The 20,558-nt window shown below is 37.5% G+C and overlaps 1 protein-coding gene across 1 annotated transcript in view; it reads left to right on the forward strand.

Moving 5' to 3' along the window:
* Positions 1–20,558, forward strand: part of LOC148942572 (FAD-dependent oxidoreductase domain-containing protein 1-like) — a 99,321-nt gene that overhangs the window by 28,232 nt on the left and 50,531 nt on the right. The window contains exons 3-4 of the mRNA XM_089102307.1: positions 6,825–6,889; positions 15,862–15,916. Of these exons, the coding sequence (XP_088958433.1) occupies positions 6,825–6,889; positions 15,862–15,916 (120 nt within the window). The remainder of the gene's footprint in view (positions 1–6,824; positions 6,890–15,861; positions 15,917–20,558) is intronic.

Genomic DNA, 20,558 nt, shown 5'->3' on the forward strand with positions numbered 1-20,558 from the left:
CAAAGGGCTAGTGCCCTTTTTAATAGTCGAAAGTGATTGGAGGGCAACTAGCCCCCCCACGCCCATCATTCCCCCAAATACATCCAATCAAAATTTTGAGATAGCCATTTTGTTCAGCGTAGTTGATTTCCAGATAGAAAATATGTTTTTGAAAAGGACACTCCCCTACAACCCTCGGGGCAAGGGTTTTAAGTTATGCCCTGGGCCATAAAAGGTTTTTATAGAAGGCATTGTCCTAGAAACTTCAAGAAAGGCTTATTCGATTGGAAATTCAAAGGGCTAGTGCCCTTTTTAATAGTCGAAAGTGATTGGAGGGCAACTAGTCCCCTCCCCGTCCCCCATGCCCATCATTCCCCCAAACACATCCAATCAAAATTTTGAGATAGCCATTTTGTTCAGCGTAGTTGTTTTTCAGATATAAAATATGTTCTTGAGGACGACACTCCCCCACAAACCTCGGGGCAAGGTTTTTAAGTTATGCCCTGGGGCATATAAGGTTTTTATAGAAGGCGTTGTCATAGAAACTTCAAAAAAGGCTCATTTGATTGGAAATTCAAAGGGCTAGTGCCCTTTTTAATAGTCGAAAGGGATTGGAGGGCAACTAGCTCCCCCCACGCCCATCATTCTCCCAAACACATCCAATTAAAATTTTGAGATAGCCATTTTGTTCAGCATAGTTGATTTCCAGATAGGAAATACGTTTTTGAGGAGGACACTCCCCATTAACCCTCAGGGCAAGGGTTTTAAGTTATATCCTGGTGTACATAAGGTTTTTATAGAAGGTGTTGTCATAGAAACTTCAAAGGGGCTCATTTGATTGGAAATTCAAAGGGCTAGTGACCTTTTTAATAGTTGAAAGTGATTGGAGGGCAACTAGCCCCCCCCCCCTCCCCACGTCCATCATTGACCCAAACACATCCAATCCAAATTTTGAAATAGCCATTTTGTTAAGCGTGGTTAATTTCCCGATAGAAAATATATTTTTGAGGAGGACACTCCCCCACAACCCTTGGGGCAAGGGTTTTAAGTTACGCCCTGGGGGCATATTAGGTTTTTATAGAAGGCGTTGTTGTAGAAACATCAAAAAAGACCCATTTGATTGGAAATTCAAAGGGCTAGTGCCCCTTTTAATAGTCGAAAGTTATTGGAGGGCAACTAGCCCCCCCCACACCCATCATTCCTCCAAACGCATCCAATCAAAATTTTGAGATAGCCATTTTGTTCAGCGTAGTTGATTTCCACATAGAAAATATCTTTTTGAGGAGGACACTCCCCCACAACCCTCGGGGCAAGGGTTTTAAGTTATGCCCTGGGGGTATATAAGGTTTTTATAGAAGGCGTTGTCGTAGAAACTTCAAGAAAGGCTCATTCGATTGGAAATTCAAACGGCTAGTGCCCGTTTTAATAGTCGAAAGTCATTGGAGGGCAACTAGCCCCCCTCCCCGCGCCCATCATTCCTCCAAACACATCAAATCAAAATTTTGAGAAAGCTATTTTGTTTAGCGTATTTAATTTCCCTATAAAAAATATGTTCTTGAGGATGATACTCGCCTACAACCCTCGGGGCAGGGGTTTTAAGCTATTCCCTGGGGGCATATAAGGTTTTTACTGAAGACGCTGTCGTAGAAACTGCAAGAAAGGCTCATTCGATTGGAAATTGAAACGGCTAGTGCCCTTTTTAATAGTCGAAAGTGATTGGAGGGCAACTAGCTTTCATAGGCAGCGCGCTAGCGCTGCCTAAGTAAAGAACGATGTGGGCACAATGTGTGTTTTTTTTTTTGTTTTTTTTCTCCATGCCTGGGCACGTCGTATCAAAGGAGTCGTCGTAGAAACTTTGAAAAGGGCTCACTCGATTGGAAATTGGAGTGGCTAGTGTCCTTTTTAATAGTCGAAAGTGATTGGAGGGCAACTAGCCCCCCCCCACGCCCAACATTTCCCTAAACACATCCAAACAAAAATTTAAGATAGTCATTTTGTTCAGCGTAGTTGATTTCCCGATAGAAAAAATGCTTTTGAGTAGGACGCTCCCTCCACGCCTTCAACGTAAGGCTTTTAACATTGACCCTGGGGACATACAAAGCTTTTATAGAAGATGTTTTCGTAAAAGCGATCAAACAGAATTAATTGAGTTAGAACCCAAAGAGCCAAAACACTGGCTAATAGTTGAACGGGATTAGACGGAAACTATCCCCCCCACGCCCATCATTGCCCCAAACACATCCAATCAAAATTTTGAGATAGCCATTTTGTTCAACGTAGTTTATTTCCAGATAGAAAATATGTTTTTGAGGAGGACACTCCCCCACACTCCCCTACAACCCTCGGGGCATGGGTTTTAAATTATGCCCTGGGGGCATATAAGGTTTTTATAGAAGGCATTGTTCTAGAAACTTCAAGAAAGGCTCATTCGATCGGAAATTCAAAGGGCTAGTGCCCTTTTTAATAGTCGAAAGTGATTGGAGGGCAACTAGCCCCCCTCACTTCCATCATTCCCCCAAATACATCCAATCAAAATTTTAAGATCGACATTTTGTTCAGCATAGTTGATTTCCAAATAGAAAATATGTTTTTGAGGAGGACACTCCCCCACAACCCTCAGGGCAAGGGTTTTAAGTTATGCCCAGGGGGCATTCAATGTTTTTATAGTAGGCTTTGTCGTAGAAACTTCAAAACAGGCTCATTCGATTGGAAATTCAAAGGGCCAGCTCCATTCTTAATAGTCGAAAGTTATTGGAGGGGAACTAGCCCCTCCCCCATTCCCACCATTCTCCCAAACACATCCAATTAAAATTTTGAGATAGCCATTTTGTTCAGCGTAGTAGATTTTCAGATAGAAAATATGTTTTTGAGGAGGACACCCTCAGGGCAAGGGTTTTAAGTTATATCCTGGGGTATATAAGGTTTTATAGAAGGCGTTGTCATAGAAACTTCAAAAGGGGCTCATTTGATTGTAAATTCAAAGGGCTAGTGCCCTTTTTAATCTTTGAAAGTGATTGGAGGGCAACTAGCCCCCCCTCCCCCCCACGTCCATCATTCACCCAAACACATCCAATCGAAAATTTGAGATAGCCATTTTGTTCAGCTTGGTTGATTTCCAGATAGAAAATATATTTTTGAGAAGGACACTCCCCCACAACCCTCAGGGAAAGGCTTTTAAGTTATGCCCAGGGGGCATATAATGTTTTTATAGAAAGCGTCGTCGTAGAAACTTCAAAAAAGTTCAGTCAATTGGAAATTCAAAGGGCTAGTGCCCTTTTTGATAGTCGAAAGTGATTGAAGGGCAACTAGCCCCCCCCCTACGCCCATCATTCCCCCAGACACATCCAATAAAAATTTTGAGATAGCCATTTTGTTCAGCGTAGTTGATTTAAAGATAGAAAATAGGTTGAGGAGGATACTCCGCCACAGCCCTCAGGGCAAGGGTTTTAAGTTATGCCATGGGGGCATATAAGGTTTTTATAGAAGACATTGTCGTAGAAGCTTCAGAAAAGGGCTCGTTTGATTTGAAATTCAAAGGGCTAGTGCCATTTTTAATAGTCGAAAGTGATTAGTAATATATATTGTTCTTGTTGGTGGTTTAGACCATGGCACTTCGTATCGAAGGAGTTGTCGTGGGAACTTCGATAGGGGCTCATTCGATTGAAAATTGAAAGGGTTTATTCCTTTTTAATAGTCGAAATTGATTGGAGGGCAACTAATCCCCCTTCCACTCCCACCCACCCATTTTCCCAATATGTTTAAAAAATAAATGTTGCCTCAAGATTAAATCGAAATACACTGTGATAATGCTAATTCCCAATAAGGCATCTCAGCTGTATCCCAAGAACGACTGAGGGTATTATGTTCAAACTTTCGAGGCTACCTCTGCTCTTAAAATTTAACCAAATCAAAATAGTGTAAGTGTATCAAAGCTATCAAAGATAGTAAACAGATTTTTGTTGCGAATGGCATCAAGTTTTCCATTTCAGGTCAACTAGAGGAGGTATGAAACTAAGTTAAACAGTACTATTTGTGTCCAGATTTTTTAAAATGGTGTATGTTGTTAAAAATTGCTGAAAATTTTTCTCCAGCATACAAATAGCAGGCCAAACTATAAAGTCTTAAAAAACGAAAAGATTTAAAGTATTATTTTCTTTTTCCCTGAAAAGACTATGTCAATATAAAACGAAGAGAAATTAATTAAAAATACTTTTTCCACAAAATAAGTTTTTCAAAGAAAAGTAAAGAACTCCATTAAACAAAAAATGAGCAAAAATTAAATAAAATAATCTACCAAGCTCGAAACTACCACAAGTCAGCATCGATAAATAAATGAAACCCAAAACGAACAAAAATTAAAATAAATAACCGAGTTAAAATCAGAACCAGCAGAAATTAAAATAAGTTGGGCGCAAAACCCCTATGCCTTCCCAAGGCCAGAACAAAATTTGCACTTTACTGAAAAAAATATAAATGTTTTTCTTTTTATAACTTTAATAAATCAAATAATTTTAACATTTTGATTACTAAATATCAGTATATGTATATTAAACTGACAATACACATTCATTTATATTTTTTTCAGTAAAGTGCAAATTTTGTTCTGGCCTTGGGAAGGCGTAGGGGTTTTGCACCCAACTTATGTTAATTTCTGTTCGAATTGTAGTTGACTCTATGATTTGTGGTAATTTTTGTTTGTTTTTAGTTTCATTCATTTATCGGTGCTGGGTTGAGATAGTTTCAAGTTTGGTAGATTATTTGAGTTTATTTTGCTTATTTTTTGTTTAATGAAGTTCTTTAATTTTATTTTGAAAAATTATTCTTTGTAAACAGTTTTTAATTAATATAAGAAAAAATCAAACAGAGACTGCCAAAAACAACTAAATGTTAAAAAAAAAAGTTCGAAAAATTACTCTAAGATGAATCCTCTGAGAAATAACTATCATATCTTCCTCAACCTTAGAAGCATCAGCATTTTGTAGTCATACTTGACAAGTGTCATTGCCATGGCCTCTAGAAGGGGTGGAAATTGGAAGAGGCAGGGCTACCCTCCCTCTAGATTTAGTGAGTGAAGCTTCTTGTTACCTCATCATCCTCATTAATTTGTTAGTTATGTGACTCATTTTCCTTAATGTTAATTTTCAAACATATTCTTGCACCCTGAATTTTCAACATTCGAAAAATTTATTCTTTTCCACAATACTTTTATCTATGAGCATAATCAAAGTCTTGGAGAGTTCTACCCTCTCATTTAAAGCTCTTGTTATCCTTAGTTTTTGTTTTCTTGCTTAAAAAAAAACAACAAAAAAAAACACTTGTTTGCATGCTGACCAATGGTCTGCATACCCCAGGTACTCTTGATTCTCTGCCTTCGATCGGGAGTGTAATACATGGCTGGGGCAAATAATCCGACGCTTGCCATGTTTTTCCGAGATTTCTCCGGGTTCCAAATTAGAGCTGGGCTTACAGAGTCGCAGCATTGACCCCTGTTCCAAAGCAAATAGCCAACAACACTAGAACTTGAACCCCTGTCCTAATGATCCTAATGAAGTCTAGGGCACTAACTACTCGGCTAGAGCGGTATCTCTTGTTTGGGACAACGTATATAAAAAATGTGGGTTGGGGTAAGATACAAACATGCTTAACTCCTGATTCCACACCGAACCTTCTAACCAATCACAGCAATATTACTCCTGCGCGTAACACTATTAGCCTAACTTTAGCACACTTATCTGGTGTATTGTACAAGGATAGGACATTCACCAAAACTTTTCTTTCAGCTGAATCAGATGCATGTGCACAATCTTTAAAATTAAGGACACAGTCGAATCAAACTGAATCTTTTCTTTTTCTTCATTTTTTCTTCTCTTCTCATTTTTTCTTCTCTTCTTCTTCTTTTTCTTCATTTTTCTTCTCTTCTTCATCTCTTCTTCTCTTCTTCTCTTCTCTTTTTTCTTCTCTTCTTCTTCTTTTTCTTTTTTTTTTCCTTGTGGAAAGTTGGTGTTTTCTAGGTTCAAACGTGTTCCCTGCAATAAGATATTTTGATTTCCTAGTTATGTTTTCATGAAGTATATAATTTCGTTCATTTCCCCATATGACTTGGTTTTTACCCTGAACAAACCAACATAAATTAGGTGCCGACATGGACCCCATTATATGAAAGTGTAGGAGGGGAGAAGGCAAGGATTTTTAAAAACCTGAAGATACAAAAAGGGTAGTTTTCAAATTCGGGGGGGGGGGGTATTTTTTTCAATGAAGATACCAAAAATTGGATTTTTCAAGATCTAGAGGAGAACAACTATTGGCTATCTAGGTGGAGGGTATTGCCCCCCCTCCCCCTAATTGTCATCCCTGTGTGCCAGTTTTCAAAAAGGAATTTTGATTTGAAGATTGGTAGATAGGGAATTTATAAGTGAAGTAGCTATTATGGTATAATAAATATCAAATTTATATTTTTAATATACCAAAAACAAGAAACTATTGAAAGAAAGAAAAACATAAGTCACCAAAATTGCGTTATATAGTAAAAAATAATTCTTCATTAAATGTTATCAATTAATATCATGAAAAACGTGTCAAAATTATATTTTTTTTTCTTGCTGGATGGATAGTGAAGAGATCTGTCCTCCTTTTGCTTGGTCTAGAAGCCCCCCTCCCCACACCTTTGAAAAAAAAACTTCTAAAAATTTGTTTTAGGTGCTTTCAATATCAGTAAAATTGTATTTTTTTGTAACTATTTTTTTCTCTGTCTCTAGGGACCAATGGGCCAATCTCAGTTGTAAATTAACATAAAAAAAAGTGTATTAAATTAATACGTTTTGAAATAATGTTTTCTTTTTTTGCAGTATGGAAGGAGGAGAGCTATTTCAGAGGATTCAAGAGAGAGTAGATGATTTCTTCACTGAGAAAGGTATGTAGTTTACAAAACATACAGTGGAGTTTCTCAAAGAATTTAGTTAAACTCTCATTCAGATGAATGACTTTGTCCGTGTAATCCACAGCAGTCTATCAGAGGCAACGCTATAGCGTTGCCTATAGTAAAGGCCATACAGCTCCAATGTTTTATTATTATTTTTTTTTTTTCCCAGAGGCACTTCATATGGAAGGGGTCGTCGTATAAACTTTAAAGGGGGGTCATTCAATTGGAAATTGAGAGTTCTAGTGCCCTTTTAAATAGTCGAAAGTGATTGGAGGGCAACTAGCCCCCCCCTCGCCCATTATTCTCCCTAACACATCCAATCAAAATTTTTAGATAGCCATTTTCTTCAGCGTAGTTGGTATCCTCAGGGAAAATGTGTTTTGAATAAGGACACTTCCTCAAAGCCCTTAAGGCAAGGGGGTTAAATTATGCCCTGGGGGCATATAAGGTTTTTATAGAAGGTGTTGTCGTAGAAACTTAAAAAAAGGCTCATTCGGATGGAAATCGAGAGTTCTAGTGTCCTTTTAAATAGTTGAAAGTGATTGGAGGCAACTAGCCCCCCCCCTCGCCCATCATTCTCTCAAACACATCCAATCAAAATTTTGGGATAGCCGTTTTATTCTGCGTAGTTGATTTCCAGATAGAAAATATGTTTTTGAGGAGGACACTCCCCCACAACCCTCAGGGTAAGGGCTTTAAGTTATGCCCTGGGGGCATAAAAGGTTTTTATAGAAGGCATTGTCGTAGAAACTTCAAAAAAGGCTAATTCGATTAGAAATTCAAAGGGCTAGTGCCCTTTTTAATATTTGAAAGTGACTGGAGGGCAACTAGCCCCCTCCCCCCACGCCCATCAGTCCCCCAAACACATCCAATAAAAATTTTGAAATAGCCATTTGTTCAGCGTAGTGGATTTTCACATAGAAAATATGTTTTTGAGGAGGATACTCCCCCACAACCCTCAGGGCAAGGGTTTTAAGTTATGCCCTAGGGGCATATAAGAATAATGTTGGCACAATGTGTTATTTTTTTTTTACTGTCGTAGAAACTTCAAAAAACGCTCATTCGATTGGAAATTCAAAGGGCTAGTGCCCTTTTTAATAGTCGAAAGTGATTGAAGGGCAACTAACCCGCCTTCCACGCCCACTTTTTCCCCAAACACATCTAATCAAAATTTTGAAATAGCCATTTTAGTAAACGTAGTTTTAAGTTCTGGAAATTAGGTCTTTGAGGATGACAACTCCCTCACAGCCCTTAGGGCAAGGATTGTAAGTTATGCCCTCGGGACATATAAAGTTTTGTGTAGACAACGTTGTATAGTTCCCTTTTTAATAGTCGAAAGTGATTCTAAGGCAACCGACACCCCTTCGATGCCCACCATTTCCCCAAACACATCCAATCAAAATTTTGATATAGCCATTTTGTTCAACGTTTTTGAAAATTCTGGAAATTATATGTTTGAGCTGGACACCCCCACAGTCTTCAGGGGCAAGCGTTTTAAGTTATGCCCTGGGGGCATATATGGTTCTTATGGAAGGAATGCTCTTATAAACTTCAGAGAGGGCTCATTTGATTGGAAATTGTAAGTTCTAGTTCATTTTTTAAGAGTCAAAAGATACTGGAGGGTAACCAGCTTCCCCCCCCCCCCAAACCCTTTTTTACAAAATGCATTAAATAAAAGTTTTAAGATAGCTATTTTGTTAAAAATTGTTCAAAGATCATATAACAAAAGTTTCGGTGTCGACACAACCCACCAGGGCCCGGGGGCAGGCGTTGTAAATTATTCCCTGGGGGCATATACGGGTCTTGTGGAAGGGATGCTCGTATTAAGTTCAAAGAGGGACCATTGGATTGGAAATTGAAAGTTCTAGTTCACTTTTTAAGAGTCAAAAGAGATTGGAGGGTATCTAGCCCCCCCCCCCCTCCTCCTCGCTCTTTTTTCCTCAAACCCATCCGATAAGAACTTTGAGATAGCTTTTCTTTTAAATAGTTCAAAGAACATATAACGGAAACTCAGGGGTAAACACAGCCCCCCAGGGCACGAGGGCAGGTATTGTAAGTTATGCCCTGGGGGAATATATGGTTCTTATTGAAGTTGTGCTCGTAAAAAATTCAGAGATGGCTCATTTGATTGGAAATTGAAAGTTCTAGTTTTGTTTTTTAGAATCAAAAGAGATAGGAGGGCAACTAGCCCCCACCCCCCACGCCCCTTTTCCACAAATGCATCCAATAAAAATTTTGAGATAACCATTAAGTTAAAATTGCTTAAAAGTCAGATAACAAAAACTCAGGTGTCGTCATAACCCTCCAGGACCCGGGGGCAGGCGTTGTAAGTTATGCCCTGGGGCATATATTGTTCGTTTGAAAGGGGTGCTCGTATAAACTTCAGCCCTCTTATAAGACGGCTCATTTGATTGAATATTGAAAGTTCGTGCCTACTTTTTAATAGTCAAAAGAGATCTGAGGGCATCTAGCCTCCCCCCCCCCCCCCAACGCCTTCTTTTTGAAAACTCATCTGATGATAATTTTGAGATAGACATTTTGTAAAAAATAGTTCAAAGGTCGGATAAGAAAAAATCCGGTGTCAATTGAACCCTCCAGGGCAAAGGGGAAGGCGTTCTAAGTTATGCCCTAAGGGCATTGTTATACTGGTTGGTTACAATGCCACCAGTATTGGGGGTGTAAGGTACGGGGGTCACCACTTATTTGTGCAAAATGGCGCAAAAATGTTGCTATGCCACTTACTCGAGGGGGAGAACCCCTTGTCGGCCCAAATGTTAGTGGGATTCCCGCGCTTCCCCTAACGGTTCCGTATCTATCGGGTATGTCAGTGCCCGATTTACAATATACCCTGCCTTAGAGTACGATAGCGTGATCGAATGGTCCCAGGGGCCACTTTAAGGCCAAGGCTTACCGGTAATATTTCTAGCTATCTCCTTGGACTCTACCTAGGCTAAAAAGTCGATGATTATATAGTATAAAAAATCTTACTGTATTCAGTCACGCTATAAACGGAACTAAAAACCACGCTTCCAATTTTCCCCCAGTTCGCTCACCGCGTGCCTGCGGTGGGTTTTGGGTGGATTTTTCCAGCCAATCCAAAGGCTTACTAATTACTGGTAAATCATTCCCAACTGCGCAATTAATGCCTCGTGGCTTGTTTCACAACCTACGCAATTAAAGAACGAAAGAAAATGGCGCGACCAAAATTAAAGGAAAATTAATAATTATTACTAGGGGGAAAGAGAATAATTAAGGGACCAAAAGAAAAGAATCTGGGAAGGGCATTTATCTGAAACAAACTAGGACCAATGGTTCCAACACCTCCCTCCTAAGATAAATGGCCGCTACTCCGGTGGATTGGCTAGAAATTTGGACATAAATCAAATAACACCAAACTCAAAATCACCAAACTTGTATCTTCTCTTCTTTCTTCCACCAGTGCCTGCACTTCCACCACTTGGCTCAGGATTCGTCGTCATCCACACGTCTCTACCGTAGAACCACCATGGTTTTTATCGTATGTCATCCGTATTTGGTTTTGAAAGTTGAAGTCCCCAAGATTCGTAGAAAATGATCGTGCGCAGCACAATCAAAAATACAAATTTTCTCGCCCTCATGAATTTACATTTGAGAGGAGCAGAGAATCAGTTCCGGGCACATTCGATGATGCCAGCACTCATGAAAAATTGGCTGCACTAGCCTCTTAATTTCCATCTGTGGAAACAACCCCACATCTCAATTAAACTGTAGATCGCCCCTTGGCATAATTTAAAATAATCTAAGGCCGAAAATACAAAAGCCAGTGACAACGATAGGGATACTGGGAATGAAGTAAAATTTTGAGCGAACCATGAATCGCCTTTTTTCTGGGTTCCCTCCCCTAGGATAATCAAATGCAGAATGTGCGTTGATGCTAATTGAAGATAAAATTTGGATACATCTCCCACTGAATACAATTTGCCGGAAATAATTGTCGGTTCCCATGAAGAATAACAACTAGGAATAGGGTTACTGGACAAAGGTTTGGGTGAAGTAGGAAGTGACTGGGAGAGAGTATCCCCCAAGGAATCCAGATCAGAGAGGCAAAACCTCGGTAAAGGGATCACAACTTGTCCGCCAGTTGTGCATTGAGGAAAAGGGCTATCTTTTTCGACGTCCTGCAGGGGATCTTCCCCAAGGGACTCCTCCCCCGCATAAAGGATCGACATATCTTTTGAGTTGATAATCCTAATCTCAGATTCCTTTCCAAGTTTTTCCAATCACACTCGACATTCAATATCTCCCAACTTTCCCCCATCCCGTTGTAGGTCATTCATCTCTATTTTGTAACCATCTTGTTTTATTCCCCATGGATCTTAGACCTCTTTTTCCCCCCTATTATTTATGTTATCAAGGCACAGTCCATCCAACCTTTTTTTACTTTTCGCCACTGCAGGCTGAATCTCAAAATTTTTTCTCTTTTTTACACTTCTCTTTTTATCTCTACTTTTCTTAATTTTGTCATTCGCGCAAAATAATAAATCATCTTTTAATCTGATTTGGACTGCATTACTTCATTGTAGATCCGTTTAATATCTCTTTTCTCTTTCTTAGTTTTCTTTTTTTTTGTAGTAGCATTAAATAAATCGTCATGAAATCTGAATTGGACTCCAGTGTCCACTATCGTTAACTGTATTTCTTTATTGTAGTTCCGTCTTGCATCTTTTTGTCTCTTTTAGTCTTCTTTACTTTTACCGCCGAAACAAGTATTTCGTCATCAAATGGGAATTGAACTCCGACATTTGTTTTTTCATATTGTACTAACATTTCCCGAACTATGCGAGGAAAAGCGCGTACAATAAATTTCGTCTCCTTATTCTCTGGTACAATCAGCGCTTCATTTTGGCCTGTACTTGTTAGCGTCTCATATTCATTAAAAGTGTTTTCAAGTTTTCCATTTTCTGGAAATTTTTCCAAAAAATCATTCTCGTCCGTCTTATTTTCAATATTATGTTGTCTTTTTACTTCTGCATCCCATTTTTGTGGATTATCAACATTTTGAACACGCGTATCAAGTATTTTGTTTTTCCAACAGGGTGGCGTAGTCTCCCAATTTGTTTTATGGGCCGATCCACCTCCCCCGGTAGTCAACGAAGTTGTATATTTTTCCATCTTAGTGTAATTTTGTAATTTTCCCACTGTTAAACGAGCTTTTAACGATAGGATATTTCCGATATCACCAAAGTCTCCTCCTACTAAAACATCCACTGCTAGCGTAGTGCCTACTTTTATCGTTTTTCTTTGGATTGTACCGTCGTTCCTTGCAATTTCTATTCTAACCCAAGCAGACGGACATGGGTGCTCGTCTCCATAATAACATAATGTTGTAATTTTATTTTTATGGTCTATTTCTGTTCTATTAATTAGGTTAGTTCGCACATAAGTTTGATCACTGCAAGAATCAATTGCTATTTCAACTAATTCCCCGTTCAATTTTCCGTATATCTTATGCGACTCTGCAAATGTGTAATTTTTTCCCCTATTATGGGTCATGGCCCAGGCTGTCGTTTTATGTGGGTTTTGGTCATATTTACTGGGGCAGTTTCTTGAAAAATGCCCCGTAGTACCACAGTTATAGCAAGTTAGTTCTCCTTGCGCTGTGTTATAGTGCCTATTTTTGTTATACTCTTTATATGGAAATATGTCTGTCTCCTCAATTTCCTCTCTTATTTCGGTCCACCTATTTGCCATTTCCGCCATTTCTTCGCTTGTTTTTGGGTTCTTTTCTTTTCAGTATATTTTCAATTCTCTGTGGGTATTTTCTAAAAATTGTTCCATTACTGTTTTATCTATCATTTCTGTCAATTTTTCTTTTATCTCTTCCGGGTCTTCAACCATTCCATAATTTTCTAACTCTAGCCATTTTAAACACATATCTTGCAATTTGTACCCGAATTCTTTATATGTTTCGTTGTCTCGTTTTCTTTCGTTTCTAAACCTTCTTTGAAAGTGCTAGGGGGAGAGTTGAAACTTTTCAAAAATGGTTTGTTTTAGTCTTTCAAAATCTTTCGAGTAGTGCATTGGTAATGGTTTATGTGCAATTTAGGCATTGTTGTTAAGGAGGGGCTGTATTTTTGTCACCCAATTTTCTCTCGGCCATCCATTTAATTCCGCGGTTTTTTCAAAGTTGTAGAGTTTACTGGTTGAAATTTTACTGCATGCATTAAATTTACTGTGGACAATCCCTGAGGCTCCTGGGAATTCTTCACTGCAATTATTTGCGTTAGTTCTCTTCTATCCTCTCTATCTGCCTCTTCCTTTCGTTCTCTCGCTATTTTATCAGCCTCTTCCTTTCGTTCTCTGGCTATTCTATCAGCCTCTTCTTTTCGTTCTCTGGCTATTCTATCAGCCTCTTTCTTTTATTCTCTAGCTATTCTGATATTCTCTCTTTCTTTTCTATCTTCCTCCTCTTTTCGTTCTCTGGCTATTCTCTCTTCCTTCATGAAATTTAATATTTGTTGTGTCTTATCTTTGAGTACTCTTTCGCGAGCCCTTGCTGGAAATTGAGCTTCTACTACTCCTGATACTTGGCGTACTATGATTCTCTCTGTCTTTATATCCTCTTAATTCGTTTTCCGAGTCCGTTCGTTATGTAATTGTATTTTCTCTTACTCGCAACTCCCCTAGGTTTTGTACCTCATCTGTAGGGTGAGTTGGTTTTGTTTTACCCGTACTTTCATATAATGATTTTTCTTCATGTATTATCGCCACTGTTTCTTTGGTCTGGGTTTCTCTATCTGGGAATAATTCTTTCTGAATCTGCCTTAAACTCTTTTCTTCTTCCATGGTTTGTACCGGAGATCGCTCTATTACTGATTTTATTTTGAAGATTTCCCCTTCACACGTGTCAGAAATGTCTATTTCACCCCCTGAGTGATATAAGGTTCCATCTGATGGTGTTTTCTTAGGGTATTTCCAGCGGGAGTCGCATACAATTGCGATGCGTCTGAATACGATTTTTGTTTTACCGCAGTAGTTTTTTTCGAATTCCTATCCACTTCTTCCAACTGTCCTTTCCCTGATCTTGTTTGAATTCTCCGTTTGTCCGCCATTACTTCAAGATTTACTTAACGTATTCTTTTACCAATGTTTCTTTTTATCAATGTTTATATGGTTCTCATGAAAGGGATGATCATATAAACTTCATAGAGGGCTTATTTGATTGGAAATTGAAAGTTTTAGTTCACTTTTTAAGAGTCAAGAGAGTTAAACTAGCCCATCCACGCTTTTTCCCCCCCAAGCCCTTCCGCTACAAATTTTGAGATAGCCAGTGTTTTGGAACTTGTTCAAAAAGTAGATAACAACCCCCCCCCCCCAGAGCCCGGGGGATAGGCATTGAAAGTGTCGTCCTGGGAGCGTATATGGCTCTTATGAAAGGGATGCTCTTATAAACTTCAGAGGGGGCTCATTTGATTGAAAATTGAAAGTTCTAGTTCAATTTTTAAGAGTCAAAAGATATCCGAGGGCACTAGCCCCCCCCCCCCACACACCCTTTTTTCCCCAAGCCCATCCGATAAAATTTTTATAATAGCCAGTTCATTAAAAATAGTTCAAAGGTCAGATAAGAAAAAATCCTGTGTCGACGGAACCCGCCAGGGCCCGGAAGCAGGTGTTATGAGTAATGCTCTAGGGGCATATGCAGTTCTTATGGAAAGGATGCTCGTATAAACTTTGGAGAGGGCTAATTTAATTGGAAATTGATAGTTCTTGTTAACTTTTTAAGCGTCAAAAGAGATCGGAGGGCAACTACCCCCCCTCCCTCCTCCCCGTTCTAAGTGCATTAGAAAAAAATTTAGAGATAGACATTTTGTCAAAAATAGTTCAAACATCAGATAATAAAAACTCCGAGGTTGACCCAAACTCATTTTTTCACTTTGATATTGTTACTTTGATATCAGTTTTAGTACTTTGATGAATATTTGATATTTTTTTTTCAAGTTTGATTTTGAAATAAGGAATTTTTAAAAAATTGAAATTTTTTGCAACCAAAAACGAACAAAAATTAATTTTTTAAAAAATCCGAAAAATAAGTTTTTCAAAGAAAATTAAAGGCCATATTAAACTTAAGCTCAGTGATAAAAATAACTTTTAAAATTCAAACTCAAAACGACCAGAAATTACCATTAAAGAATAAATGAAACACAAAACGAACAGAAATTAAATAAACAATCATAGCAAAAACTTACAACAAGTAATAATATAAATGAATAAACAGATCTTAAAGCGAGTTATGCTTAGATTGAATATGAAAATCAAGCTTAAGACGAATAAAAATATTTTCCTATTGAAGTATAAATAAAACTTAAAAATAACAGAAAGTAAATAAACAATCAATGCAAACAAACATACAATAGATATTAATGTAAATGAATAAATAAATTTTAAAACGAGTGAAACTTAAATAGAATATGATAATCAAGCTTGAAATGAACAAAAATCACCACAAACAAGAGTTTGGGTATAACCTCCTTCTCTCACCGTAAAAGTCTAAAACCTACTGCGTCATTGGCGCTTTACTGAAAACTATATGCGTCTTGAACAGTCTTGGAAAGCATAAACAACATCAAATTGAATATTTGATGTATAATGATATTAATTGTTGAAAAATCCATCCGTTCAAGAATTTATTTCACTGTAAATGTATTTTTATTTTCAATGCTGTAAAAACTGGAAAAGAAAGTATTTGTAATATAATCTGTTTTCAGTTAAGCGCCAATGAAGCAGAAGGCTTTTGGTTTTTATTTACTGTTAGGAAAGGAGCCAGTATCCAAACACTTGTTTGTAGGGAAACTTTATTCATCTTTAAGAAATTTAAAAAGAGCTAACAAATTAAACTGAATATTTGATGTATAATGATATTAATTGCTGAAAGCTCATCAGTTCAAAATGTTACTATAATTTTAATGTTTATTTTCAATATTAAGTACAGAAGAAAGCAGTTGTTATAAACTTGATTTTCAGTAAAGGGCCAATGACGCAGTAGGTTTTAGACTTTTACATTGAGAGAAGGAGGTCATTCCCAAACTCTTGTTTGTGGTGATTTTTGTTCGTTTCAATCTTGATTTGCATATTCAATTTAAGTTTCACTCGTTTTAAGATTTATTTATTAATTTACATTATTATCTATTGTATGTTTGTTGGCATTGATTGTTAATTTGATTTCTGTTCGTTTTAAGTTTCATTTTTACTTCAATAGCAAATATTTTTTTTCGTTTTAAGCTTGATTTGCATATTCAATATAAGCATTACTCGTTTTAAGATCTATACATTAATCTGTCTCAGCACCTTCTGTATATTTTTGCAACGACTCTATGTCCCATTCCGGTTCTTTTCGGGCTTCTCTTATCCTTAAATAGCAATTTATAGTTGTTCCGAGTTTTTATTTTAACAGGCATTGTTATCTGCTTATCTCCATTATAGAATGATCTTTGCATTTCGTAGAAAAACTTATTTATAGAAAAGTTTTTTGAAATTAATATCTATAAATAACAGTTTGTAACTAACTGTGATCTGAATATCGATTATAGACTATAAAAGCTAAAAAGTAGGGGTCATCACCAAGGGCGTATCTAAGATTTTGTTCTTTGGGGTGGGTATTTTTTTATGAGGAGGGTAACAGGAAAACCTAACAAAAACTCATCAAAAATTTGTTTATATGCATTTTTGTTATGCTTTTACGAGTCGGACAAAAATATTTGGGTAGGTGTTTAAACCTGGTGCCCCCCCCCCCCCGGTTAAACTTTGAGATTGTTCTAGAGATCCATCTCTTCATGATCATTATGATATTTTTTACCCTCCCCCCTTGAATAGTCCTTGCAGATTTAAACTAAACTTAAAGCTTCCATTAAACTGGATGGCTTTCTCCATCGAAATGCATAGACAATTATTTCTGTCCTTGTCTTTTAACTAATGTATAATTATTCTCTTATAATTATTGTAATAGAATAAACAGACAGTAATGGTATATTATAATATAAAACAATTATTGTAATACGATAATTATAATTGATGTGTATACATGTTGAAAAAATAGGAAGGAAATCGCCCTAACACTGTTCTAGAGATAGAATCTCCTTTCCCTCAAATCTTGAAAGCTGAAAGCTTCTATTCAGTTTAATTACTTTCTCTTTGGTGAGGTTAAAAAATTGTGCCTTTTATCCTAATTGTGCCACCAAATTATAAATAAGATGAAAATATAGAACATATAACAAAGGGCTAAACCTTTAATTAAGAAAATTGACTGAATAAATAGCATAGTGAAAATATTCCCATGCTTTTATATCAATTATAAACTAGCAGTGAAGATTGTCGGCCGACGAACGTATAACAAAACGTAGCCAGCATTCTATAAAATCACGGCTATAGCCGCATTTTGAGTACTTTCCGTCCCTCGTGCCTTTGAAAATTCAAGCTAACTCTTAATCTTCTGAGCCCACTCTTTATTCAGTTGAACTGAATAAATAGCCAGAAAATAGCCAGCATTCTATAAAATCACGGCTATAGCCGCATTTTGAGTACTTTCCGTCCCTCATGCCTTTGAAAATTCAAGCTAACTCTTAATCTTCTGAGCCCACTCTTTATCCAGTTGAACTGAATAAATAGCCAGAAAATAGCCAGCATTCTATAAAATCACGGCTATAGCCGCATTTTGAGTACTTTCCGTCCCTCATGCCTTTGAAAATTCAAGCTAACTCTTAATCTTCTGAGCCCACTCTTTATTCAGTTGAACTGAATAAATAGCCAGAAAATAGCCAGCATTCTATAAAATCACGGCTATAGCCGCATTTTGAGTACTTTCCGTCCCTCATGCCTTTGAAAATTCAAGCTAACTCTTAATCTTCTGAGCCCACTCTTTATTCAGTTGAACCGCTTACTTTATGACTTCTGTCCTTGGATTTAATTAAATAAAAAAAATCAGCTGAAAGTAAGGAGCAACATTAAACTTAAAACGAACAGAAATTATTACATATATGCGGGGGTTATCCCCTCCTCGATACCTCGCTCTTCACGCTTAAGTTATTTAGTACTTTTTAAAAAGCTTCTTATTGATTTAATTAAACGGTCCTTGTGTTTCAAGAGTCATTTTTAAAGAATTGGGACAAAAGGCTAAACTTTAGCGTAAAGAGCGAAGTATTGAGGAAGGGACAACCCCTCTCATATATGTAATAATTTCTCTTCATTTTAAGTTTTAATGTTGCTCCTTACTTTCAGTTGAGAAAACTTGTTTTTTTATTTAATTTCTGGTCGTTTTTTAGACAATACCTGGAAATTTAACTCCCCTTCCATGGGATATTCCCTCCTCCATAGAAAATCCCTCCGTGTAAAATTCATTTATGTGAAATATCCCCCCCCCCCCCTGCCAGAAAAATTCCCTCCAGACAATTCCATTCTCACTGAAAATTCCCCCGAGAAAATTCCTTGTGGACGATTCTGTCTGAAAACTTCTTCTTAGCTCAGTTTTATTTGAAAAGACTTAAATTTTTGATTGATTTTCAAATCATGCCGGAAATACCCCCCCCCACTTCATGAAAAATTTTCGTGGATGATTCTCCGTGGAACCCCCACCCCACCCCCCGAAAATTGTTTGTAGACTTTCCAATAAAAAATACTAGTCATAAACAATGGGTAAATTTCGTAACTTACAGATCTTTCTCCTGGGGTCGTGGGGGGGGCATGTTTATCCTCAAAGGGATAATTATTGAACATTTTAACTATGGTCAATCTCAAATAACAAAATGGCTAATCTCAAAATTTTGCCGAACGACTTCGGGGGAAGAAGGGGCGTGGAAGGGGGGCTAGTTGCCCTCCAATCTTTTTGTCACTTTAAAGGGGCACTAGAACTCTTAGTTTCCGTTTGAATGAGCCCGTTCTTGATATTCTTGGACCTTTGATTCGATACGATCACTCCTGAGAGAAAAAAAAACAAACAAACAAATAAGCACGCATCCAAGACCTTTCTTCAGGCAAAAGAAATACAAAATTCCACTTTTTTGCCGAAGGGAGCTTGAAACTTCTACTGTAGAGTTATCTGATACGCTGAATCTCATGGTGTTACTTTCATTAAGATTCCTGGGCTTTTCGGTGGTGTTTCACCCCTTTCTTGAAGTTAGGCAAATGTTTCTCATGCTCGTAGCTTTTGATGGGTAACATTACACTTAATGAATCTTATATATTTGGAATCAGCATAACAAGCCAATTCTTTTGATGTATCTATTAATATCAAAATTCCGTTTTTTAGATTTTCTGTTACTATAGAGCCGAGTTGTTCCTTACTTACGGTTCGCTACCACGAACTGTTTGGCTAAATTACAATTGTGCAATGGGACTAAATTGAAAACAGAGAATATATAACAAGGATTACATTTTTAATTGAGATAGATAACTAAGTGTAAAGTATAGTCCAAACATTTCCGTACTTTTATTTTATTTGTAGTCCAGTAGCAAAGCCTGTTGTCGGTGGTGGTGATCACCGTTTCATGGCCCTTCAGCCAGGATTGGGGCCAGCCATCCTGTGCTTTCGCACACTTTTCCTGTTTACTTTCCTCAGCTTTCTCCAGGGACCATTTTAGAGCTAGGTTGACCCTGGCTGAGCTAAAAAAGAGTTTCTCTACGTATTTTTTTTTTTTTTGAATGAAAAGGCCAGAAGCTGTCGTTTTTCAATGAAAATATCCTCAAAGGGTATTGTCAAAATCTGGGGGACAAAAATTCTAGGAAGTGAATGCCATCTACCCCCCCCCCCGCCATCGACGCCCCTGCGTCAGATTCAATATGGAATATTTTTCATACATAGCAGGAACTATTACAATCATCAAAAAGACAAAAGGATCCAGATTTCTGAAAAACATTTATGTGCTTCTAAAAATTCTCCAATTAATGTCGTTCCCTATTTGGGGTATTTATATCCCGAAAGTTATGAGGATTAGCAAGGACAGGGACAAAATTCTTTCTTCTACTGTAGCTCTAAGGATTATAAATTATTAATATAAAATAAGTAAATATACTTTTGTATTTAAGTCATTGTTGTTATAATTGTTTTCCTTTTTAAGCAGATACAAAATATACTATAGGTTGATTTTGCAAAATCAATGGTTCAGTGTTGACTGATTACAAAGATACCATATGGTAATTTCGAATATATTTGTATGCTAGTAGAGGACTAAGTACCATTTTGCTTAGACGTATAGGAATTACCATGCTATTTGCTTAGACGTATAGGAAAAACATTTCCAGAGCATGTACTTATGGATTTGCTTGCCTTATGTTCCTTGGCGTCTTTCCAGAGCATGTACCTATTGATTTGGGTGGATTATGTTCCCTCCTCTGCTATTCTAAGGGTTTACGTTCCTTCCTATGCTATTCCAAGGGCTTATGTTCCTTCCAATGCTATTTGGGGACACTATGTTCCTTCCATTGTTATTCTATGGGACCTCTACACGTGATTAAACACGTTTTGTTTGCCTTTCCTTGGTACGTTTCCAAACGAGCGGGGATTCCCCTCCGGTTCCTACACATTGCAAAAAAAGCGAGCAGTATGAGCGGGGATTCCCCTCACAAGTGTGTTTCAACTCCATGTTTTTCAACCAGACTGGTTTTTGACTAACTGTAGACCATAGTTGTCTAA

Source organism: Artemia sp. Qi Xiang Cuo, chromosome 16 (assembly GCF_049724085.1).
Source record: "Artemia sp. Qi Xiang Cuo chromosome 16, ASM4972408v1, whole genome shotgun sequence".
Taxonomy (NCBI): domain Eukaryota; kingdom Metazoa; phylum Arthropoda; class Branchiopoda; order Anostraca; family Artemiidae; genus Artemia; species Artemia sp. Qi Xiang Cuo.